A 26702-nucleotide genomic window follows, 5' to 3' on the forward strand; every position below is an offset into this window, starting at 1 on the left:
CCCTAATTTTTTTTAAACCATTAAATTAGTGTATGAAGTTTCTTTTGCATCAAAATTGCCCATAATCTTTAGAAAAAAAAAATTAAGTAGCAATTTATTACCTATCTAAAAAGCAGTAAAAAAAAATTAAAAAAAAAATGCAAAATTTGATATTCATATACATTTTCATACGGAGAGATCTTATTTAACGGTTAAAATCGACTATTTAAACTTTAAAAATAAAAAATAAATTCATAATACCAATTAATCCGTAATATGCATATTAGCATATTACCATAACCTCAATACTAAATTGTGATTCTAAATCACAGGGCAAAATGCCAGTACTGAATACACAAAATCAGAGAATGGATGCATCAGCATCTGCCATAATTGTCCCAGACAGATCCTTCCCCGGTCCCACAGATCAGGAAACCACAGGTCCACAACGATCAAATCTCTGCTCTCGTCCGGTATCCTTGCTGGTTGCTATAGACCGTCCGTGTTGAGACACCTCAGATTTAAAAAAGACACCTCATCAGATTACTTGAGTTATTCTGGTAATACAACTGTGAATTATTTTGTGTAATGGGTTGTAATCAAAGACAATGTAAACCCGCTTAGTTATCTGCGCAATGCAAAAGAGGTGAATTAAATTTCAGAACACTGGGGCCCACAACCAGTGTTACTGTTCACAATAAAAATGTGCCCCCTAATTTAGACTTCCACAGGCTGTGGGCCCCGTGGATCTGCTGCCACGTGGTTGTGGGCCCATTACGTAATTGCTGAGACATGTGGCCCATATTGAAGCCGTACATGAGTTGTTTGAATGGAGGAGATTTATCACGCTAACATTTTTTATTCCAAGTCATTAAATCAAAATAGAGAGGGATCCAATTACACATTTTTTAATGACACTGAATTATACTTTTGATTTTAAAGTTTTCAAAGTTCAAATAGTCGATTCAATTTTATATTAAAATGTGCTTGCAAATTAAATTTTATATTTTTTGATTTTTTTACTATTTATTAAGTATTTAACAAAATTGTTATATTTAAAGCATTGAATTTTTGTACCCATCTTAATAAATATTAAAAAAAATTCAAAAAAATATAAAATTTGATCTGCAAGAACATTTTAACATATTCATCATATTGAACGGTTTGGATTGATTGTTTGGACTTTAAAAATATATAATGTATTTCAGTGTCATCAAAAGAGAATGTAATTGTATCCCTCCTCATCAAAATAACACGCACTTGAAATATTAAATAGAGGAATTCCTCTGTAAACTTTTATAATTTTTTATAATTTTTTTTGTACGAGTACAGTTCAAAGTACCTTTATTGTTATATATTTATTATGTCTTTAGTTTAAAATTTTAATAATTTAAAATTTAAATGTTAAAATAAAACTGTTAAATTTGATTTACTTCATTTTACATGTTAGTATTTTAATTTAGTTTGATTGCTACTAAAAGCTTACAAAAATAAATCGATTGAAACGAATTATGTTATGTATGGTAGACTAAGTTGTAAATATTTTTCTATCCTAAGCTAAGCTGACAAATTGCTATCTTACCTTAAAAACTTCTATTAATTTGCTGATATTAAAATAAAATATTCTGTGAGCCTAGTATTTTTTTTTTCTGTGAAGTATTTATGTTGAATTGAAAACAAGTGTGAAGAACTTGAGCTTCAGGCATAATTTCGTTATAGCTTAGTTAGAAATATTTCAGAATATCAAGATCAAGTTTAAATCACTGTTAGTTAGTATATTTCAGGCTAATATATTCTATGACAAAAATGGCCAGAAAATCTTGTCCAAGGCAAAATATCTGTGTTTGTTTTTCTCAAAAAAAAATGGATGAACAACAGTTGTAATTATTACATGTACAAATTGCTCTCTGTATTTATGAATCTTACACCAACTTTCCGTTATTTGTGATTGACCATTTTGGTGTTTTTGAGTTCCCAATAATTATGAAGACATTGCTGTTGATTTTCAAAGAGTATCTAATTTTCAGTAACTCAAATGAGTTTTTAAATAACTGTCATTTGACAACCACTGTCAAGGGTTTAAAAAAAATAATTGTCAATTATTTTTTTAAAAGTAAGGTCTCTAAAATTTTTAACTCTCATATCTTTAAAATTAATTTTAGAATTTTTATTAAAAAAGAGAAATAATTCGAACCAATCATTTAACCAGCATAGAGTTTATAAATATTTTATTAATAAAAAATTTTACTGTATAGTTTCTAAATAAAAAACTCTCTCACATTTTTTAAACTAGATTCGAAATTGTCACATCAGATAGAAACTCTAGTAGTACCAGAGATGTAGATGCTCTAGTTATTGTTCTCATGATTTAAAAACATATAAATTATTATTTAGCCACCCCTACCTTTGGCTACTGAGTCTTGGTCGCGGTTCAAATACTAGGGTTATAACCTAGTGGGCTCCCTTGATAGGATAGCGTAAATTGCGATTTAGATAATATTAGGAGATATTTCGTAATAAGTAGGGTCTTTGGGATATTTTAATTTTAGGGTAGAATAGGGAATGATCAATTATGTTCGTGAGAGGAAGACAATTGCATACTTAGAATATTATGAATTGATAGCTCAAAAGCTGATCAAAAGATTAGAAAACCTTTCAAAACACATAAGTAGATACCCTGAACGCCTGCGGGTAGTGACAATGCCGTATGCGGAGTAGAACGACGCCCGAAAATATACTAACGAGTTAGAAGGATAGTGAACCTGAAACCTAGAGAATCTCTATTTAATAATTTAGTTTTAAACGCTTACATTCAATTAGTAGCTCCGCATTAAATCTAAACAGAGACCATTGTATAAAACAATTATCAATTAGTTACAAATAAAAATCCCGTATAAACCAATCAACCTAACTAGTTAATTGCTATAACCTAAAACACTATTTTTATAGATCAACACCCCAATCTATACTACATAATAAAATTATGCACTGTTAATCTGACAGTAAATAAAAATAAAAATAAAAATTAAAAATATATTAATTTATACTAAAAGCAGTGTAATCATTTCATCTCAATCTATTCCTCTGGTTCAGAGCAAATTTCGGCCCCAAAGTTAACTTTCTAATTTCTTTGCTGCCTTCAATTTATTTATTTGTATCTTATTCTCTTCTCCATTCCAAAGTTTATGACATCTCCATTTCATTTTTTTTCTGATTTGTATTTTTTTATATTTTTAATTAGTATTTGTATCTAAAGTTCATGTACATAAATTATCCGACAATTTTTCATTTCCTATTTGTATTTAAATCCGTATTTGTGAATTATCCGCTTTGTATCTGTATTCATTTAAGGCGGATATAATTTTGAATTTTGACATCCGTTTACTATCCGCATTCGGAGTAGAACTAGGGTGTTCCTAAGTTCACCAAGACTCTTTGTGAACTCAACTCTAAAATCTATTGAATTGATTTCAAACGACAAATCAAAACCGTTGATATCTTTCTACCTTATGAGTGATGCGTCTACATGTGAAAATTTTAACGAGTTAGTTTGATACAAAGTCAAGTGGTCGAAATTAGAAGGTTTATAAACTAATTTTAATGCGTTCATTTTTTGGACGTTTTTTGACCACTTGACTCTATACGGAATTAATTTTGAATTTTAAATTTTTTGCATCATAGACACATCACTCGTGAGATATAATGATTTCAACAATTTGAATTCATCATTTGAAGTCAATTCGATAAATTTTAGAGTTGAGTTCACAAAGAGATTTGATGAACTTAGGAACACTCTAATTCTACTCTCTGTATTCGTATTCATATCTGCTCATTAAAAAACGAATACGAATATGGTACGAGTATTATGCGGTTCGAATCCGCTCCGTTCACACTCTACATTTTACCCTCTGTATTATTTTTCTATTTTTTTCTTGTCCGAAATAGATGTAATTGTAGGGACCAGCATGACGACTGGAGACGATGGAAATCACATTAATGGTCAAAGAACAAAACAATGAAATGCACGAAACCAACTTCCAATAAGATCATGCCACGCAAGCAATTAATCTCGTGCCGCCGCCTTGCTCGATCATAATCGTTGCAACGGTCAAATCATTTAATTTCTTTCGTCCAGTCTCGTGATTGATTCCGCGTGGGAATGAAAATGTATAATAAAGTCAAATCGGTACCGGTTGTTCAACGGATTTTTTTTATAAATCATAATTAAGAAAATGTTTTTTTACTGATTCAGCATGATTTTTTTTTTTTTTTCAAAAATCAGAAGGACCGAAGTGCTCCTCCGGTCTCAAATTTTGCATTTTCTCAAGACCGGAGGGCTCCTCCGGTCTTAACAATTTCTCACCAATTTTTATTTTTTGGGTGCGTTGGTGCGGCAACTGTGCAGTCACGTTTTATTGTCTTTTCTTTTTGCTATAAATCATCTTCTCTCCCATCAGTCTAACATAAATTCAGAAAACTTAATCTTATAAATTGACATGCAAAAAAGTTTAACCAAAAATTAAATTCGAATTCTAAAATTTAATAAGTCAATTTAAATCCAAACCGATATTAAACAAATACCCTCGTATTTGCCACATGGATTTTAACTTCTGTTGGAAGCAACTGCAATAAAGAGTCTTCATCTTGCATTTTTCACTACAATATAAATAAATACATACAAAAAAATATTAAAATACAAATCCAATTCAATATTGACATGCACGACATGCAAACCTAATTAACTAGTAACATTCATTTTATTACTTTACATTATTCTACAATTACACTATAAAAATCTAAATTATACTCAAAAAATAAATCATTCAACAATTAATACATGCATGTACACTAAATAATTCTACAATTAATAGTTAAACTATATAAACTTAAATTACACTAGAAAAATAAATATGAATTACTACAATTACTACAAAAATCACTTATACTGCAATTACTACATAATTAATTTATTTATACTACATGCAAATTACATACAAATAAATTAGTACATGCAAATAAATTACTACATAAATCATTTATTTATACTACAACTACTACATAAATCATTCATACAACTATACACATAAACTATTTTGTTATACTAATTGCAAATAAATTACTACATAAATCAATTTTTATACTATAATTACAACATAAATAATTTATTTATACTACAATTACTACATAAATCATTTATACATAAACCATTTATACTACTAAAAAAACATACACATAAACCATTTATACTACTAAAAAAACATACACATAAACCATTTATACTACTACAAAAAATACACATAAATCATTTATACCACATAAACCATTTATACTACTACAAAAAATATACATAAATCATTTATACCACAAAAAGATAAAATTACACATAAGCTATTTATTTATACTACAATTACTACATAAATCATTTATACATAAACCATTTATACTACTAAAAAAAATACACATAAACCATTTATACTACTACAAAAAATACACATAAATCATTTATACCACAAAAAGATAAAATTACAGATGAACTATTTATTTATACTACAATTATTACATAAACTATTTATTCTAACCATTTATTCATAATTTCATATTATTTATTAAAAATAAAAGAATTAAATACATACCGAACGAAACTTGTAGATCTGAAGCTTTTCTTGTTCTTCTCTCAAAAATACACAAATCTATATAATTAGAATTAAAATTAGATTAATTTGAAGAGTTAAAAAAAAATGGTTAAAGAACGGTGCGAGAAGAAGGAAGAAGAAGAAAATGGGGGAGACAGAGACAGAGACGGAAACAGATAACACCTGACCTAAATGCTAAATAAAGTATTAAAAAAATAATTAAGACCGGACCAATCTGGACCATTCCTTTAACTTCGCACCAATCTCAAAGCACAAATAATATTGGGCCCCCTGCAAAATCCCGAATAGGCACCGGCTGAGAGTAAATCTCAAACCATAAAGTGAAAGGAATCTTTTACACATAACGGAGAGGATGCTCGTCCAAACTAAATTAGTTAAGACCGGACCGGCCCTCCGGTCTTGGTTATGAATTTTTGGAGAGACCGGACCGGCCATCCGGTCTTGATTTGTTTATAATTTTTCGGATCTTCTGTGACACATGCAATTGTAATGGATAAAATAGATTAAAATTTTGGGAGACCGGAGGAGCCCTCCGGTCTTGAGTAAAGAAAAATTTTAAGACCGGAGGAGCGCTCCGGTCCTTCTGGTTTTTGAAAAAAAAAAGTAATCATGCTGGATCAGTAAAAAACATTTTCTTAATTATGGTTTATCAAAAAATCCTTGTTCAACAGTGATTATTATTTAATAAATTTACTTATGAGATCTAATAATACATCGGAAATAATTTCGCAAGTATATTTTAGCAAGAGAAATTATAAGGTTTGTTATATTACCAGCAATTAAATGTGTATCGACTCTTATAATTTTCCCGTGATGTTCATGTGTGTATTCTTTGATTAGATATCATAATTCAGCAGTTGAGCAAGATCCAATCCAACCAGTAAAGAACATTTGCCAGTAAGGCAGTAACATATATAGCAAATATTCTTGGAATTAATCAATGAGCGGTGCCTCAACTTGTGAGCTTTTTTAATTTGTGAGGAATTAATATATTTTAATTAGTTCTAGTATGGGCTAGTAGTATACTATTCATGCATGATTCTGTATTCATTTTTTTTTATTTCAAATACTGAATGAATACAATTTATGCACACAATTAATTTAACATTTAATGTGTTGCCTCAATTACAGAATGGGCACATAATGCAATAAATACACATAAATATCAACATAATTAGCAGCATTGCCATAACTGAAAAAAGTATATATGAAATTCTAATGCATAATCCGGATATAATATTTTTCTTTCATTTCATTGCCGCATGTTCAAGGGAGAAGTGCCCTTTTCATTTTATTTGTTTTTTCTCTTTTATCCAAGGGGACTGTAATTAAAAATTATTGAATTTATTAAAGAGCCTTTATAAAGTAATTCATATATTATATATTTTGTTAGCACACGAATAAGGTTATATTCTATATAGGAATACATGTTCAATTGTGTTTAAAATTAGAATGCGATTATTATTAAATTGAAGCAAAGATATATTTTATTTTTGCAAGTCATGTCTTACAATTAGGGGCGGCAACCAACTGGCTCAGTTCAAACTTGTTATGAGCTGGTTCGTCTAAGTCACGAGCGAGTTGATTTTAGAAATCTGAGCTGAGCTGAAATCTCAGCTTTAAATTGTCATGAGCTGGACCGAGCTAGCTCGCGAACTGGTGAGCTGATTCTTTGGGTTTTGCTGGATCTTATTTTAAGAAGAAAATAAGTTATACAAATTTTTTGGACTGAGCTAAACCAAACTAGACAATATAAAATGCACACAAATTCACAAATTAACGCCTAACCAAGCTACCTCGCGAACTTTTGACGAGCGAGTCAGATACGAATCACGATCGAGTCATGAGCTTTTTTGCCGGCCCTACTTACAATAAAAATAATTAAAAAATAAGTAATAAATGACTGCTAATTATCCATAACACGGTACGTATCTTTGTCAATACAGAGATTAAACGGGTGGATAGCATAAGAGTTTAATTAGAGCTTTGATTCAAAATCATTTATGTAATCATGAAACAAAATACTAAATGACAACTACTTAATAAATTCATAATCGAACAAGTTGCTCTGTTAACATGATGAAATTCAATTGTACATGTTTCAAACTGAAGGAGTTAGCTTAATTATAATTAAGTCTTTATGTAATCAAGGAAACAAATAATAAATGATATTTACTTAATCACCTCACGTCATTTTGTCAACACACAGAAAAATGTGTGCATGTCATAAGGATTAAATTAGAGGAGTAACTAGAAATTTTTGATTGAGGGATTGAAATATAAAATATATAATATATGGTAAATTTAAATTCAAATTTTTTTCTGACCAAAAAGTGAAATTCTAACACTAAACTATAAAACACACATTTATTACCTGTGAGGGGTTGAACTGTTGAACTATAAAATACACATAAGTGTTTTAAAAAAAATCAATTAAGTTTCAATATACATAATTAAAATTTTAAAATAATAAGGATGACTGAGCACATCTATAACTAACTGTAGATCGGCCTTTTGAATTAGTTTCGAAAATTCTTCTAATCATAAACAAAAATGATCAAATTACAACAGCTTAACCACTGTTCAAGTCTCTCCATCTATATTAAGGATGTCACTTCCATTATGAAAAAATAATTGATAAAGATAGGTTAAAAAGCTTTTCCATAACGATGAAATAATAAAAATAATAAATTAATGACAACTACCAATTACACCACCACACAAGTCGTTATGTTAACATATATTAAAGTATAATGCAAAAAAATATTCCTTAAGAGTTAATTAGATTCAAGATATTTATGTAATCATGAAACAAAATATTAATTGGCTAAATCTTAAACAAGTCTTTGTAGATATACAAAACAAAAATATTATGAGAATTGCTTTTAAAGGTTTTCAACTGTCACAAGGTAACTATCTTAAATGTAATTGAATGAAATAGTAAAATACAATAAAAAAAAAATTAAGCTTTGCACAGGTTACAGAGTGGTGAGCAGAATTCGAACTCTCAATTTTTGATTATCCAACAGTTCTAGGATTACAATAATTTTTCTTTTCCATACGACACGCTTGCGCTGGCATTTGAGCCGTAAAAGAACAATGCTAAAGTTTATTTATACACGTTATATGCAGTAGAGAGATAAAACGGAAAGATAAGAAAACTATTATCGCCACTTTATACATTGTACATAAAACTGTAAAATGCATATAAAATTTTGAGGTTAATTTTTTTTTTTTTTAATCTTGCAGCAAAATAATAAATATGTTAACATAATCACTAGATAAGTCTTTGTTAGTTTTTTTTTTTTTTCATTTTTAAAAGAAACATTTCCTAAAACACGTGTAATCGAATGTAATAGTGAAATATGATCATTTTTCTTTCCCACACGACACGTTTGTGCTGGCATTCAAACTGCAAAAGAAATTGATAATGATGAAATTTATGTATTTAGGTTATGTGTGGTAGAGAGATCATAAAACGAAAAATATATAAGAAGATAAATATTATCATTAGTTTATAAATTCATATAAAATTTCATTTTAGTTAGGTTCAAGTTTTTTGTAATCTTAAAGAAAATAATAAATACGACAACTTAATCATCAGATAAGTCTTAATTTGTTAATAAAAACAAAACATACACAAAATAGTGAGAATCAATTTCAGAGGATTTTTCTTTCCTACCTTTAGAGTGAACACTTAATTTTTTTTCTTTCTGTGTGCGCTGTTATTAATTCAAACAATTAACGATTTTAAAAATATAGTTTTTTTTTATTTGTTTTGTTTAGTAGATAAATAAAATGAAAAGATAAGAAATAATTCTTGTTATTGCTTTTCACATGAGATAAGTGTATTAGAGCATCTCCAACAGTGATTGCTTATGGATTGCTTATGCTGATGTGTCAATTGTTTTTGTAATTGCTGGGTTGTATGGCTATTGCTTATTTAGCAATTGTTGGAAAGAATTGTTTAATAAGAAATCATTTTCTAAAGATGAGTTGGTCAAATGTTTAATTCTCAATTGTTTGGTTGATTGCACCAATGTAAGAGTGGATTGCTTAATTTTTAAAATTTTCATAATTGCTAATTTAGCAATTAATTTACCGGGTCCAGTGTCGTGGGGCCAGATTAGAAGTAATAGTGAAAAATTTTGGTAAGTTACTTGAGTATTTTTGGTTTAACAAGGATAGCATTATTTCCGGATTAGTGAAGCTATTGATCTCATTTTTGAAACAATCCCAACACATTTATTTAACTCCAAAATAACATTCGGTTGATTATGCTTTGCAAATTAATATTTTTTATGATTAGAGGATTAAAACTCTTCAAATTAGCACTGTTTCGAATTGTACAATCCAAATAACACGAATGTTTTTGTGAGGAACATAAAAACTGATCTACATTCTATTTACTTTAGATTTATATTTATAATCCTCATAAAATAATATAGTTATTACCATAGTCACAAGATTCGCAAATTAAATTCAAATTAAATCCGAATAATTCGTTTTCTTGATGATGCTGAAACGAATGCCAAATTATTCAATTGACCGAACTTTGACTGAATTAAACCCGAATAATTCTCAAATTTTACGAATTATTCGCAAATTTTTCTCGAAATTTTTCCATAATTTTTTTTTTGTTTTTTTTTTGCTCTCTTACAGGACTGATATCTCTTGTTCGAATAATTCCGAATCATTCAAGAATTATACCCGAATTATTCCCAAATGATAAATTTTTGAACTCGCCTAACCGAACCTAACCGAACCTAAAGAATTCATTTTTCAGTGTGGTTATTACAATGTGTAATTTTTAAATTCATATTATTGGCTTCCACAAAAATATCTACAATCCAATTAATCGCTTCATGATATTTGGTCCGTCCATCCAATGAACATGGTATTTTAAATAACCATGGACAGTTTATTTAGGAAGTAGAAGAGCCTCCCTTTGAAAAGGAATGGAGGGAACACCTGTCCACGTCTTTTGAAAAACCAAGATCTCCATTTAAAAGTAATGGAGGGAACATCTGTTCCCATCTATTAATAAACCGCGCGACATTCACTCATCTGACCACTCTTCCCTCTCACTCTCTCACTCCGCTCTCTTCTCCAGACTTCCAAGTGAACTCCTCTAAAAACCCATCAAAACCCTTGAAAGAAGTGATCAACATTTAACAACTCTCTCTCAATCTTACAACCTCACAAGCGCATCTCTCGAGATCTACAATTTTCTCAAGTATTTCCGATCGGGTCTGTTTAGCGATCTCTGTTTCATCACCTCATCAACCTTCTCTTCAGTACATAGTATGCACTCTGATCTCATGGAACATCTTTTTTTTTTTTTTTTTTTTTTTTTGGGGGGGGGGGGGGGGGGGGGGGGTGTTTGTTCATATATAAGAATCTCGCATTTGCTCTTTGATCTTAGCTTTTCTTTGTTTCTCCGAGGAATAAACAAGTCTTTTACTCTTTTTAAAGGTCGGAATGTTCCTTTAATTTAACACAACATCGTCTCGTAAATTTTTTTTTTTTGAGATCCGAGCTTCTCTCTCTCATATATATATTTGGGTGCTAATAGTGCAAATTTGCTTGGCTGACTAAAAAGAGATCGGGCCTCAAATTCGAAGGGATTTTTCGTAGTTTTGTAAAGAGATCGTGACTAAATTTCTCAAAAAACACTGGTTGAGCTGCTCTCTATAAATTCTCAATGTTGATCAAGTTGCTAATTTTGTGATCTCGTTTTTACGATATCTAACCAAGCAATCCACTTTTCTTTTCTTTTTGTTTGCATAGATCTTCGTCTTCTCAGTTAAGATGGAATTCAGTGGTGCGCTTACTCTGAGAGCCAATGCATGTGCAACCGTAGCGAGCAAAAATGGAGTAGCGATTGGAGTGAGCAAAAATGGAGCTGTTTCTCGAATTGGGGCTGGGGAAATTACCAAATTGGACATGAGTTTGAAGAAGACGAGTCTGAGGTGGGATGTGAAAAGACAGAGGCCTGGAGCAGCCTCTTTTGTCGTCACTTCCAGTTTAGAGTCCAGTTTAGAGACCCAGACTATGGTAAATTTAATTTTACATTTTACCTTTACTTGAACTTGATGTGAACTTAGTTTAATCAATTAATTATTTTATGATGGCATAATACAAAAGGTGGTACATACTATAGATAGATAGTTCTATGCTTTTAATACAAGTTGTAGCACAAATTTGAAATTCTGGAATAATTTTGTCAGGTCTAAAATTTGGGATTCATTATGTATGGGTATAATTTTGCAATAAGAAATGCAAAACAATATTCTAAAATATTGGAACATTTAGAAAGCAAACGAAAAAATAATCATAAAATTTGTGAAAATTTGGGTAATAATATTCGTTGAAACTCGCAAATAATTTGGAAATAATACGGATGTGATTATGTGATTTGTAAATTCGTTGGGAAAAGTGATGAACAAAAATAATACGAATATCATCTGAGAAACTTATTATTATGATCCCAGTCATAAGCATTGTCCATGGTGTAGCAATTTGTGTAGTGGGTTGCTGCATCTTTAAGAAATATTTTGATTGGAACTGTTCACTCCACAGCCTTTTTCTCTTCCTTCTCTCCCCAATGTCCCCATTTATCTTAATTGTACCGGGCACGTATGCACCTTGAAAAGTTTTTTTTTTGCTTGTCTTTTTAACAACTTCTAAAAAGACCCTGGTGTAGGTCTCAGTTTTTTCTTGAAAAGGAGAGGGCATTATTTAATGTTAGCTTGACTTGAATTACTCAATACTCAAAGGTCTCAATCACATAGTTGGAAGTTTCATAGGGGAAGCATCTAGTATAGTTTACTAAGAAGTGTATTTTCATCTATTATTATTTATTGTAATTCAATTGGAATATATATTTTAACTATGTAAAATATAAAATATTAATTAATTAATTAATATGTCCAGGTTGTGTTGGGTCAGGGATAGTCGAAATAACTTACCGGGTCCAGTGTCGTGGGGCCAGATTAGAATTGTTACTCCTAATCAAGTAACCATTTGTGTTGTCACCTTCTGAATTGGTGATTGGTATGAAAATCTGAAATTGCGATCTTTAATTCTTCAGTATTGTCAAAATATTCACATTTTAGTAACTTATTAACACGGAAGAATAAGGCCAGGCTGCCAACTACAATGTCTCTATCCTTTGGTTCGACACATTTTAATACCTTTGTTAGAAAGTGGTTATACATATCGTCCGCTTGATGATAACAAAATATTTTTCTCTTTATTTCCTGTTTGGTACGGGGATAACTTTTGGAATAAGGGATAACTCTTATGCCTGTACCAAACAGGGCCTTGGCAGTAACGTATTAACACGAAAGAATAAGGCCAGGCTGTCAGCTACAAGTCTCTGTCCTTTGGTTCGACACATTTCATACCTTTCTTAGAAAGTGGTTATACATGTACCGTCCGCGTGATGATAACAAAATATTTCTCTTTATTTTCTGTTTGGTACGGGGATAAATTTTGGAATAAGGGCTAGCTCTTATGCCCTACCAAACAGGGCCTTGGGTTCTTTCTAAAGAAATTAACTGTCTTTAATTATAACTTCTTTGTTGTCATATAAATGGATGGGTTCGAGTGCGCGTTACTTTTGGTGGGCCATACTTGTCAGGCCACACATATGGTGTGTTGCTTTAACTGTTCTATTGTTTTGTTTGTCATGTTTAGGTTTTATGTGTTTATTTGGTGTTCATAATATGTGACACGGTTGAGGCTCATAATGTAAATTTGAATTTTTTTTCCATGTTTAATAGGACTTTAACTTTTTAGTGGCTCCATGCAGTGCTTTCTATATTTTTAACCCACTACTCTATTTCCATCACTGAAAAGAAATCAAAGTGATTTGAATGATTTAAATACACAAATCTTGAGTACTTAATCGAAAAGAAAAGTATAAAACAAATTTTAGTGTTTCTTTACTTTAGGCAAACAATTACTAATAGTATAAAAAATAATGCAGTACTTCACTCCACCAAAAATTGAAACGAAGGCCGATCCAAAAAGTGTAGCGGCTATCATATTAGGTGGCGGAACTGGAGCTCACCTCTTCCCTCTCACCAGCACGAGGGCTACGCCAGCTGTACGTACAAACTAATTCTCCTACCATTGTACTAGTATTAGCATTGATTTAAATTGTTTTTTTTTGTGCTCCAAAAATTTGGTAAGAAGTATTAATGCATTAGTCTTTCTGGTAAGATAGTTATCCCAGATTCAGATAACTGTGCCGGTCAATTTTGAAATCAGGGATGACTCATCTAATACTAAAACTGTATTGATTGGTACCCTTTTTCATACATTTTAAGATCCATTCATGATCACTGTAGCTTTTTTATTTTTTGTTTATTTTCTTTATGATGTAGGTGCCACTTGGTGGATGTTATCGCCTTGTTGATATACCTATGAGCAATTGCTTCAATAGTGGTGTAAATAAGATATTTATCATGACGCAGTTCAACTCTGCATCCCTAAATAGGCACATTACCAGGACGTATAACCTTGGAAAGGGTGTGAATTTAAGTGATGGTTTTGTAGAGGTGCTGTATTTTCTTTTATTTTCACTATAAAAAAAATTATTATACTTCAAGATAATAGTTTGAATAATATAATCAGGTTCTTGCTGCTACGCAAACATCTGGTGAGAAAGGAATGACCTGGTTTCGGGGTACAGCCGATGCCGTGAGGCAATTCATCTGGATGTTTGAAGTAATCTTAAAATAATAAAAAATGCAAATAATTATATTTTTATTTTTCTAATACATGCATGTTTAGGTTCATGTTCTTTCTAATTAAACTTCTTTTCGGATTTATTCAGGACCAAAAGATGAAGGATGTTCAGAATTTTTTAATTTTGTCTGGTGATCAATTATATCGAATGGATTACATGAAACTTATCCAGGTATTAGCTGTATCATGTTATTTTTTATTCAATATTATAAATTCGATAGCTTATGACAAGTTTCATTCTATTGAAAACAATTACTTGGAGGATTTCTATGTTCAATTGTAAAATTTCAATACTTTATTTGCTTGGTGCTTCTGAATAATCATGATTTGTGGAGGATATATAATATTCTCTCTAGTTTATTAATGAAAGAAATTTGTACTGACATGCAGCACCATATGGATACTGGTGCGGATATATCAGTCTCATGTGCCCTTGTTGATGAGAGGTATGTTCTTAATGTCTGGTTTTGCTTTTCTTTGTTTTATTTAATTTACTTATGTTGGGGAATGCAGATAACCTTAATCTTTTTTATTTGTTTATTAGGAATAGTTCTGAGTTCTGACTGTAGTACACCTTACATTTAGTACTTACGAAGTAACAACTCCGGAACGATATTTTTTTTAATTCCTTATGTTTTGTATTTTGAAAAAAAAGCCGCGCATCTGATTATGGATTGGTGAAACTTGGCAAGTCAGGCCGCATTACTCAATTCTCTGAAAAACCAAGAGGCCCTGATTTGGAGGACATGGTTTGTAATTTTCTTCCTACTTATCTACATTACCTGTCAATCAGATTTTACCAAGGAAACTGGTACCGTATGGTATCATTTAGACTTTTTTTTAAGTTTGATTAAAGGGAAAGTTCAGCAAGAACTTTCTGAGATTTCAACAGCCTACCTCTCATGTTCTCTATTAAATTCAATTGATTGGTAATTTCCATGGGGTTACCATTCTGCGACCTAATATTCGTTTCTAATTTCAGAGAGTAGAGAATGGATCTGTGAGGCATGCTCGGGATCAGCCTTATATTGCCTCAATGGGAGTTTATGTCTTCAACCGACAAGTTTTATTTAACCTTCTGAGGTAATTTTTCTATTAATTTGCTATTTGTTAAATTTTTTTGCTTAATGTTTGTGTAGGATAGTGAGCATGATAGACATGATATCCAAAGAACAAAGTGCTTGCGATGAAAACTTAAAAGATAATGTACCATTGTGCCTATATTTTAATATTATATTGTACCATCTAAGGCAAAATTTACCTTCAAAACAAATAAATAGAGTCAACTGTCATAAGCATGATACCCATTTTTGCATGAAATATTCCATCTTTTATATTAAAATGACAAATACCCAGATAACTTGAAACTACAATATTTTACTGATATTGTGTCTAGTGCTTCAATACATCACAGCAAAGCAAGTATAATCATGTCTTTCCTCTCTTGACACTGTTTAAGATAATCCGGTGCTTATTATTGCCTCCTCCCCTCCCCCCTTTATCATCCTAGGTCAAAATATGCATCATCAAACGACTTCGGTTCAGAAATCCTTCCTTCGGCTGTGACAGAGTACCAAGTCCAGGTATGCTGCCAATTAAATTACATTATACAACATACATAAATGCCCATACATTAATTTGAGAAACTAAATAAATGGTTTGATTTGACAGTCTTACATTTTTGATGGCTATTGGGAGGACATAGGGACAATCAAGTCCTTTTTCGAGGCGAATTTGGCACTCACAAACGAGGTTGGTTACATAAACCACATTAGTGATTCCTTTAGTTTCATAGAATCATTTTCTTTATTTGGGTGGAAGTTGGAATATAATATCGCCCTTTTTGCAGAGATATCTCGATCAGAGACAAGCTTATGAAGCTAACTAGTTAAATTTTGCAAGAGTGAGGTGTACTTGTGCATTTATTTGCTTTTCTTCCTCTTTATGCAGTATCCGAAGTTTGAGTTCCATGACTCAAAAAATCCTTTCTTCACATCTCCTAGGTACCTCCCTCCAACGAAAATGGACAACTGTCAGGTAAACATTATTATAGTATTATTTTTGGTTAATATAGTAATATATAAATGCTCTCAATTACAAGAAACTATTTTGCTGTACATGTGGACACTGTTGAATTGTCTAAACCTCAGAGTATTTCTTTAGCTTGATGTATATTGGTCTGTGATACTCCTTTTTAATTACCATGCATTTTTTTATGCATTAAATTCTACTCATCTTTTGTTGATTAATTGCCTGAGTACACTTAATAACTTTCTTACGTTATCTTTTTATTATTCATTTTACTGTTATTTACTAATATATTATCATTATAAAAATTAAACATCACTCCTGTTCTTGAATTTACTGCAAGTATAATACTGTGGTAGTTTTGCAATAAATTATTTCAGTCCCAAAGGCATATGCACAAAATAGTACCACTGTGCTTTATTCTTAACTCAAACATGCTTTCTTTGTCCGCTGTACCTTATTATATCACTTGATCCAGGTTGTGCTGTGCTTTTGTTTGATCATTTTAATTTCTGCCAATGCCTTTTATTCTTTTATTCTTTTTCTCTCTTGCTACTGTCCCATATACTAGTTATTATTTTAATGTTAGTAATTTAAATCTAAAAATATTTGAACATCTCCAGATTAAGGACACTATATTGTCTCATGGTTGCTTCCTGCATGAATGCACTGTCGAGCGCTCTATTGTTGGTGTGCGGTCACGACTTGATGTAGGATGTGAACTCAAGGTACAAAACTCAATTCAAGCATAGCATAACATTTACTCTTAACCTGATGCATTCAGATTTATCTCAAAATGTTGGGAAGAACTATTCATCCAAAGGGTCAGTATGGATCCTACCAAAGCCAATTAAATTTGGTTTCCATTTTGTTACTATGTTCACTTTGGTCGTACTGATCTTTCGACCTGTAATTTCATTTCTGTTAATAGGACAATTTAGTAGATTGTGAAAAAGTTTGTACTTGGTATCTTTAATTGTTTTACTAGAATTATTACTTTTCCTTTGTGTAAAAGTTTAACACTCATTTCTCCAATAAAAGTCTTAACTCTGATTTTGTTTTTTTGTGTAAAAATTTAAGATTTAATTTTTGTTTTGTTAATACTCAGGATACTCTTATGATGGGAGCGGACATCTATGAGACCGAAGAAGAAATGTCAGCTTTACTCTCTGAAGGGAAGGTTCCAGTGGGTGTTGGAAGAAACACAAAAATAAAGTGAGAAATATCTTTTTAAGTTATTTATTTTAATCTAAACAATCAGGATCATGTAGAAGCTGGCCTAGTTGTTATGAACTATTTTTTAGGATTTTCTGCACTATGCACCGGTGTTCCTTTTGAAAAGGGGAAAAGAAAAGACATCCCTTTGATGAATTGATATTTTTGGGGTTCTTAGTGATAATTTTTTGCTGTATTTTGCTTCAGGAACTGCATTATTGACATGAATGCTAGGATTGGAAGGGATGTCATAATTAGCAACAAGGAGGTATTGTACTGATTCATAGTTAAAAATGAGAATTTCCAGCTACAATTTAAAAAAAAAAAAATTTTTTGGAAACCTTGCTCTGCATTACTCAAAAATTTATTTTAAATAGGGTGTGCAAGAAGCTGATCGGCCTCAAGAGGGCTTCTACATCCGGTCGGGTATCACCGTGGTTGCAAAGAATGCTACCATAAAGAATGGAACAGTGATATAAAGGTAGTGAGACATGCTGTTAATTAGTTATAATCCTGTGTTGTGATAATAATAATAAGCCGATAGCTGTAAATTTGGTGCGGTTGGGTGACCTGTAGAATGTTTTTTTTTTTATTATATGACCTTTAGGATGTTAATAATAAATGTTATGAACCATGCTATAAACTGATTTGATAGCTGAGATAGATATATAGATCTATCATTGGGCGTATTATAGTTACAATCCAGAGGTTCCAGGTTCCGGGTTTCGGGTCCGGATGTATTAGAGTTGTATGGGCCACTTAGCAGTACAGGTCATGCTTCTCATGTGCTGGATGTATATTTCAAATCAAGTGGTGGGCTAATTTGAGAATTCGACCCTCATCTCAAGCATGCTTATTATCAGCAATATAAGGAAAATTGCACATAGATAGTATTTGTTTTGAACGTTGGCAGATGAATTATTAATCTACCAGTGTTCAAAATGTACTGCTAATCTTTATAATTGTATTGTTCAACATTTGTTTGAAATGTACATTAGATAGAGGCGGCAATTTAGAGGGTGGGGTCGGGTTCGAGTCTGGTCGAGCCGGGTCGAGTCGAATCAGTTGACTTTCGAGAAATATCGGGTCATGGCCTCGTGGGGCGAGTCGAGTTGGGTTGGGTCGTCCAGTTCTAAATCATGTCCGAATTTTGGACAGGTTGAGTAAAATTTGATCGAGCTGGGATGGGTCCATTTTGATTTTGGAGAATTGTCAGGTCACATGTTTGATTGGGTCGGATTTTGGATCGTCCAACTTTATATCATTATTCGGATCTTAAGTCGGGTTTGAATCAGTTGGACGGATCCTTCGGGTAGGGTTAGATTTTACCACCTCTAATTAGAATGTACATCAGAAGATATTATTCTTGTAAATGTACTGTTAATTTATGGGTGTATTTGGATGAAACACGAAATTAGTGATAATAGCAACTAATACGAGCTAATTTTTCAACTATTGACTTAATATTTAGTTGGGATAGTGAAATAGTCACTAACTCAATAGATAAAGCGATTTGTGTATCGTGTCCAAACATAAAATAACATTTTAGATTAGTGTTATTTTTAAATTAGGTCCAGCTCAAACTCATTTTTGCATCTGCCCGTTGTAGCAATTTTTCAAAGGCCTTGTATCTAGGGCTGTACATGAGCCGAGTTGAGTCTGAGTTGCTTATTCAGTTCCGAATAAAAAAACTCTAATTTGGAATCAACTCGCGAGCAACTCGAGTCGAAGTGAGTCGACTCGTGACTCATAATATAGTACATAGTGAGGCGGTCTAATTTAATTCTAACAAAAAAAATATTACATAAGTTACCAAAATAATACACAATTAAAGGCAATACATAATGAGATAATGACTAACACATAATTAAAATTACGAAAATACTAAAATAGTATATAATTAAAAATTACCAAACCGATAAAGTCTAACAAAACAATACATAGTCTAATAAATTAACAAAATAAAAAAATAATACACGGTTCATCAAATTATCAAATATTACGATGTTTAACAAAACATTACATAATTATCAAATTACCAAACAGAATTACCAAAAAAAAAAGTCTAATAAAGCAGGTATAAGTTTAGGGGTGCTAAAAAATTGGAAATATATGAATTAGAGTTTGGTGTGATGAGTCCAATCGAGTTAGAGCTAACTTGGAATCGATTCATAAATCAACCGAGTCAGTAAACTCGAGTCAATTTTGACTCGAGTTGGTTTTAACTTGAGTTATAGTGAGTTGAATCCGAACTGAGTTTCAGGTCATGAGCTTTTTGTGCACCCCTACTTGTATCTGCATCCTATATTGGGTCAAGATCCCCTAAAGAAATTCAATCTTTGGGTTTTGAATCGAGACCGTTTGATTCAAATCCATCGCTTGAGATTGCTTCGCGATTCGAATTCATCTCTTGGGATGTGTGCGCTCCATTTTGGATGAATTATTACATATTCGAATCGGACGGTCCCGATTTAAAACTCAAAGATTGAGTTACTTCATTGGATCTGAACTCCTGTGGTACATGGTAGCACATGGTGGGTCCCACATCACAGTGTTATGTCAAATCAGTCACTGACACGTGACAAGTGCTTCAATTCAGTCAAATATTTTGTCATGTTAATTTTGCAAACCTTCCTTCCTGTTGCCTCTTCAGAGATTGCATGATTCCATTACTTGTAGTATCATTACGATGTGCAATGCGCTCGCCGCAGTAGATAATTAACAAAGAACTTATTCAGAGTAAGAAGTTAATTAAATTTAGAGGTAATGATAAAGAAAAAACTACTTGAGAAAGAATATGAAGTCTTTATTCATGAAAAATATGAATCATATATAAAATACATCAACGAATGATTTGTTTATCAGATATTAATTTAGACACTACAAAATTAGTAGAAATTGGAGAAAGTAATTATGCGAGTATAAAAAGAGAATGCAAAAACTTCAGAAATAGTCTCTCTTTTAAGCACCCCATATAATATCTTATTATTTTAAATTACAATATTCATGAAGTATATATAAAAAAAAATTGAATCATATATAAGATAATAAGATCAAGCGATGAACACTTTTTTTTATCAGATATTAATTTAAGCACTCTAAAATTAATAGAAATGGGAAAAAGTAATTATGTAAGTATAATAAAAAAGAATACAAAAATCCAATCAGAAATAGTCTCTCATTTTAGCATCCTATATATATATATATCTTATTTTATAATTACAATATTCATGAAGTCTGCATTTAATCTAACTTTGTTTGTCATATTCTATTCTCAGCAATCTATATGTTTTCTTTGCATAAAAAAATAATTAAAATAGAATATTAAGACGAAATCATTAAAAATATCCACTCCATCTTATTTTTGAGTTACCAAAAACACAAATCTGAAAGAATAAGAAATGATTTAAAATTCTATTATAAATGCTCACTTACAAAATTAAATGTTATGTACACATTCTTTTCGGAGTTTTAGAAGTTTCAAATCCCAAACTTTTTGCCAATTCCTTCCCTGTTCAATTATAATTTAATTGATTTCAATCGATCCACTTTCAATTCCTTCCCATATCCTTACATCGTCAATATCCAAGTGCCAATTTCAGACTTGTCAAGCATGACATATCATTTTAATCTGATGTATTAAAATTTGAATGATCTACAAATTCAAATATCTCAAGCTCTAAGCACTCTTAATATGGTTCTAAAAAATAGTGAGCAAACAACTAATACTACTGAAGAGATGTCAGCAGTCGGTGCCGGTGAAAACACCAAACAAGCAATAAAAGAACCCGATGGTCAATGCTTTTATGTAGCATGGCTCTATATTAGTAAAAATGCGCCCATATTTTTATTTATATCCATTTTTTAATATATTTCACCACAGACAACTAAGATTTTGAACTTTTTATAAAAATACCCAAACCGCAATTCTTGTGGTTTGAGATTTTTATTTTTTTTGCAATATAAAAACTCCGTTGCACTATATCTCTTTGAATTTTGAAAAAAAAAGAATTATCATGTTAAGGACATATATTGAACAATCATAGATAGGTTTTTTTTTTTGCACTATAAAAATCCAGTTACACTATATCTGTTTGAAATTTGAAAAAAATAATTATAATTATCATGTTAATGACATATATTGAATAATCATAGATAATTTTAATGATCTTTGAATAATAAATAAAACCATAATTCATTAAAAAAATAAGCAAACACACACAATAAATAGTAAATGCATTTTAAAATAATTATACGGGTAATTCTTGAATAATCTCTTAGGCTTTTGAAAAAACTAATACCAGTCGTTGTATGTTTACTGTTGATAGAAAACTTAAATTGAATTTTTGAGGCACTAAACGATGTTTTTTTGCAATTCTAATTTCTTTGGATGCCCGAGGGTTTCCCCCGGACAAAATTCGGATCCATCTCGTCCCCCCCCCCTTTTGAATTGTGGTCATACGTGCAAATCTGACTTTCCTAACCAAACTGTTTAAAGTTTTAAAAAAAAAACAACAATGCTTCCATGCAAAAACACCGATGCTTTATGCCCGACTTAACAACGGTAGAAGTGCATCGATGTTTCATTGCCACAACATCGATGACGTAACCATGCTTTTTAAACGGTCATAACTTTATTATTGCCAAAATATCGATGACGTCAAAACATCGACAACGCATCCATACAGATTGGCCATAATCGGTATTAGTTTTTTTTTCAAAAGCCTAAGAGATTATTCAAGAATTACCCATATAATTATTTTAAAATGCATTTACTATTTATTATGTGTGTTTGCTTATTTTTTAATGAATTACGATTTCATTTATTATTCAAAGATCATTAAATTTATTTATGATTGTTCAGTATATGTCCTTAACACGATAATTTTTTTTTTCAAAATTCAAAGAGATATAGTGCAAAGGGGTTTTTATAGTGCAAACAAAAAAAAAATTAAATCTCAAACCGCAAGAAATTCTTGCGGTTTGGGTATTTTTATAAAAAGTTCAAAACATTGGTTATTTGTGATAAAATATATTAAAAAATGGATATAAATAAAAATGTTGGAAAAATGCGGTAGTTGACCGTCATTTTTATTTATATCCAATATTTAATATATTTTACCACAAATAATCAAGGTTTTGAAATTTTATTAAAAGTACTCAAACCGTGGATATTTTTTGCGGTTTGAAATTTTTATTCCAAACTGCAAGAAAATATTGCGGTTTGGGATTTTTTTTTGCACTATAAAAACCCTGTTGTACTATATCTCTTTGAATTTAAAAAAAAAAATTATCGTGTAAATGACATATATTGAACAATCATAGATAATTTTAATGATCTTTGAATAATAAATGAAATCGTAATCCATTAAAAAATAAAGCAAACACACACAATAAATAGTAAATGCATTTTAAAATAATTATATGGGTAATTCTTGAATAATCTCTTAGGCTTTTGAAAAAAATTAATACCGGCTATGGCCAATCTGTATGGGTGTGTCATCGATGTTTTGACAATAATAAAGTTATGGCCGTTGAGAGAGCATGGGTGCGTCATCGATGTTTTTGCAATGAATCATCGATACACTTCTGCCGTCGTTAAGCCGAGCATAAAGCATCAGTGCGTTATCGGTATTTTTGTACGAAAACATCGTTATTTTTTTAAAAAACTTTAAATAGCCATAACTTTGGCTAAGAAGTCGGATTTGTGTGTATGACCCTAATTCGAAAAGGGGAGGACGAGACGGGTCGGAATTTGCCCTAGGGAGTATCCTCGAGCATCTGACGGAATCAAAATTGCAAAAAAACGTCATTTAGTGCTTCAAAAATTCAGTTTAAGTTTTCTATCAACGGTAGACATACAACGACCGGTATTAATTTTTTCAAAAGCCTAAGAGATTATTCAAGAATTACCCATATAATTATTTTATAATGCATTTACTATTTATTGTGTGTGTTTGCATATTTTTTTAATGAATTAAGATTTCATTTATTATTCAAAGATCATTAAAATTATGTATGATTGTTAAATATATGTTATTTACACGATAATTTTTTTTTTCAAAATTCAAAGAGATATTCAGATATATAGTGCAAAAAAAAAAAATCCCAAACTGCAGAAAATATATGCGGTTTGAGTATTTTTAATAAAATTTCAAAATCTTAGTTATTTATAGTAAAATATATTAAATATCGGATATAAATAAAAATTTCGGGGTAGTTGGCATAGATCAAGATAATTCAATTTTTTTAAATCGAATGGTAGCTCACTATGAAAAATATCATGAGAAGCCTCAACAGGTATCCTGACAAGAGATGATGTCTCACCGGCCAATTTAAGCCATGTTGTCTCAAAGTTCGTTATATATGAATCAGATCTATAAACAAAGAGAAAGTGGCTTGAGTGAAAGTCATAAAATAAACCGATCATTATAGTTATATAATCGGATAGAATTTTTATCTTCACACAGATTTGGGAAGTTTTGAAAAAGGAACAAAAATGACTCAACAGACAGACTGTAAGGATCAGAGAAATCACAAAATGAGTGTGTCAAGTGTTAATTTTGTTTCACTTTGAACATGTTCCTTCATTTGATGTGATTTCTCTGATCCTTTCCGTCTAACTGATTCATTTTTGTTCCTTTCTCAAAACTTCTCAAGCATGTGTGAAGGTAAAAATTTATCTTCTATTTGATTATATAACTATAATACTAATTTTTTTTTTAATCATCTTCACTTAAAGCCACTTTTTCTTCATTCGTGAATCTAATTCTTGATATATGGTCCAGATTTGCTAAAAATATAAATGTGTTTGAATATAATATATCAACGTGTGTATACTAAATTGGAAACAAAGAAAAATATAAATTGGAACGTGTGTGTGAATATATATTTTTCTTATAATATGTGTGTTTGTGTATCCTATACATACACACGATAACACTTTTTATTTATGTTTTTTGATATCATATTATATGTTGATATTGAATTATTGTATGATATTTGATATTAGATTCAAATTGAGCTATTATAGATACAACTTTTTATAAATTAAATGTCCTAGAATGATCACAATATTTTCTAGATTACATAGAAGTGACTTTTGAACCAGGATCAATAACTCAGAATCTAAGCATTTTTTTTTTTTTTTCCAATAACACATAAAGAAATATATTATTTTTTCTTACAACCGCGAAAAATCCGGCCTGAAAAATATTGATCCGGGTTATTTGTTACAGTCTTTCTAATAAAACAAATTATATTGTATTCCATCTATTTTCAAAGAAATATATCCAACATTTCTAATATTTCAATACAAAAAAATAAAATAAAAACAAATTTCTGTTTTAAAAAAAAAATTGGAATTAAAATTCCAGCCCGTGGAAAAATTCCACGGGTAGGGTATTTTTAAAATTATTACTAAAATTTGGTTATTATTATTAAAATAATTTTTTAGTGGGGTAAAAAAAAAAATGTCGGCTGCAAATCAAAAGGTATCAGTTGGTTTTTTTAAATAAATAGTTGTTAAATATTGACGAGTTAATCAGAATTATTTGCTGGATGTTGTTTCAATGATGAGAAAAAAATTGTACTCCTGGAGAGAAATATATATTGCAAAATTAAAAAAAAAAATCAGTTAAAGTTTGTAATCATAATTTTTCAAATTTTAAAGCATAAACATAATTCCTACAATATTATTTATGACACATAATGGTATGGTTCTTCAAGTTAAATATTGATTATACAACAATCTTAAAGCAAAATCCTTTATGGATCCATTTTTTACATATAAAATTTCAAAATGCTGAGTTTGATTGAAGTAATTGTACTTAGAAATTTGAATGCATATCCTCTGCATTAATTCAAAAAGGAATCTTTTGAGTTAATAAATCTCAATCGTCTGATTTTAAACAGAGTCAATCCGGCCCCTGCTTATGATATAGGGGCCCTTTAATATTAGTGCGGATTTAATCTACATGAATCTTAAAGCATATCGGATGGTCAATATTCATTAACTCAAAAGATTTCCTTTTGAGTTAATGCAGAGGATACGAATTCGAGAAATTTGTCTTTTTAATTTTGGGCCTAATTATTTTGAAGTATGAAAATACCACAAGGCCCAATTCCATTTTTATGTAGGCCGTTACAAAGAATATATTTTTTTTTATGTTTCATTTTTTTGTAGCTAGTGTCGGGCCAATTACAGAAAATCTACAGTGGGGCCGAGTATCTCTGTTCACTGTTAACAACTTAACATTGGACATGTGACATGTTTTTGTCGATGTAAAGAGTAAGACTAAACACACAATATACAGTGAGAACCTAGTTTGGGAGGTTTTTTCTCTTCCCACAGGTTATGTTACAAGTTATCTTTTCTAGGAATGAGATATGCTGCTATCCGTGCTCTTCTCTCTGTCTCTCTTCTTTCTCTCTCTTTTCTCTCTCCTCTTTTTTACAAGAGAGAGATAGACACAAAAATGAAGAGCACCACGCTGCTATTCTCCCTATAATAACAGCGGATTTGGATCCCCTTTTCTAAGGTAAACATGTGTAACTCTATACGTAATAGTGAATGAATATTCGAATCAAATTTAATCTAATGATCAGGTATAGTCAATTGATCTACATCAAAATCGTGTGAATCAAGTACACACAAATTTTAATACAGACGAAATGGCTCCGATCATATATCGGACTGCCCCACTCCAATGGCAATGGTAAATTTTGTCAAGACGGAAGAATTAAGATAGAAAATTCTTTCAACAACAAAAAAAATTGAATAAATGACAGCAACGTAACTGCAAAAGTCTCTCCATCAATAATAAAAAAGATTATTTCTGCTCATATGGAAAAATCATGTAAAGGATATCATAATTGACAACAGAGATTGGTTAAAAAAACTTTTCCATAACGATGAAATTGGACAATATATAAATGACAATTACTAATCACACAAATTATGTTAACATAAAATTAAATGCATACAAATTCCATAAGAGTTAATTCGATTAAAAGCTTTTCTGTAATTATGAAAGAAAATAGTAATTGACAAGAACTTAAGGCCTTGTT

General features: G+C 30.7%; 2 protein-coding genes across 2 annotated transcripts in view; both read left to right on the forward strand.

Annotated features, from left to right (window-relative positions):
* LOC144547112 (dihydroflavonol 4-reductase-like) overlaps positions 1 to 26702 on the forward strand; it is an 80378-nt gene that overhangs the window by 42681 nt on the left and 10995 nt on the right. The gene's annotated exons all lie outside the window — the stretch shown is intronic.
* Positions 10690 to 18334, forward strand: LOC144546753 (glucose-1-phosphate adenylyltransferase large subunit 1-like). Its single transcript, XM_078295302.1, has 16 exons — positions 10690 to 10937; positions 11424 to 11690; positions 13627 to 13746; positions 14027 to 14200; positions 14277 to 14369; positions 14479 to 14562; positions 14781 to 14836; positions 15046 to 15139; positions 15373 to 15473; positions 15901 to 15973; positions 16062 to 16142; positions 16341 to 16427; positions 17042 to 17146; positions 17527 to 17633; positions 17841 to 17901; positions 18011 to 18334. The coding sequence occupies exons 2-16, from the start codon at positions 11445 to 11447 to the stop codon at positions 18110 to 18112; spliced, it is 1584 nt and encodes a 527-aa protein (XP_078151428.1). The 5' UTR covers positions 10690 to 10937; positions 11424 to 11444; the 3' UTR covers positions 18113 to 18334.

Source organism: Carex rostrata, chromosome 30 (genome assembly GCF_964058835.1).
Source record: "Carex rostrata chromosome 30, lpCarRost1.2, whole genome shotgun sequence".
NCBI classification, from domain to species: domain Eukaryota; kingdom Viridiplantae; phylum Streptophyta; class Magnoliopsida; order Poales; family Cyperaceae; genus Carex; species Carex rostrata.

Coding starts and splice junctions, on each gene's coding strand:
- LOC144546753 (XM_078295302.1), top strand. CDS start 11,445: ATGGAATTCAGTGGTGCGCTTACTCTGAGAGCCAATGCATGTGCAACC. Junction 13,747..14,026: donor GCACGAGGGCTACGCCAGCT/GTACGTACAAAC, acceptor TTTATGATGTAG/GTGCCACTTGGTGGATGTTA. Junction 17,147..17,526: donor ATGTAGGATGTGAACTCAAG/GTACAAAACTCA, acceptor GTTAATACTCAG/GATACTCTTATGATGGGAGC.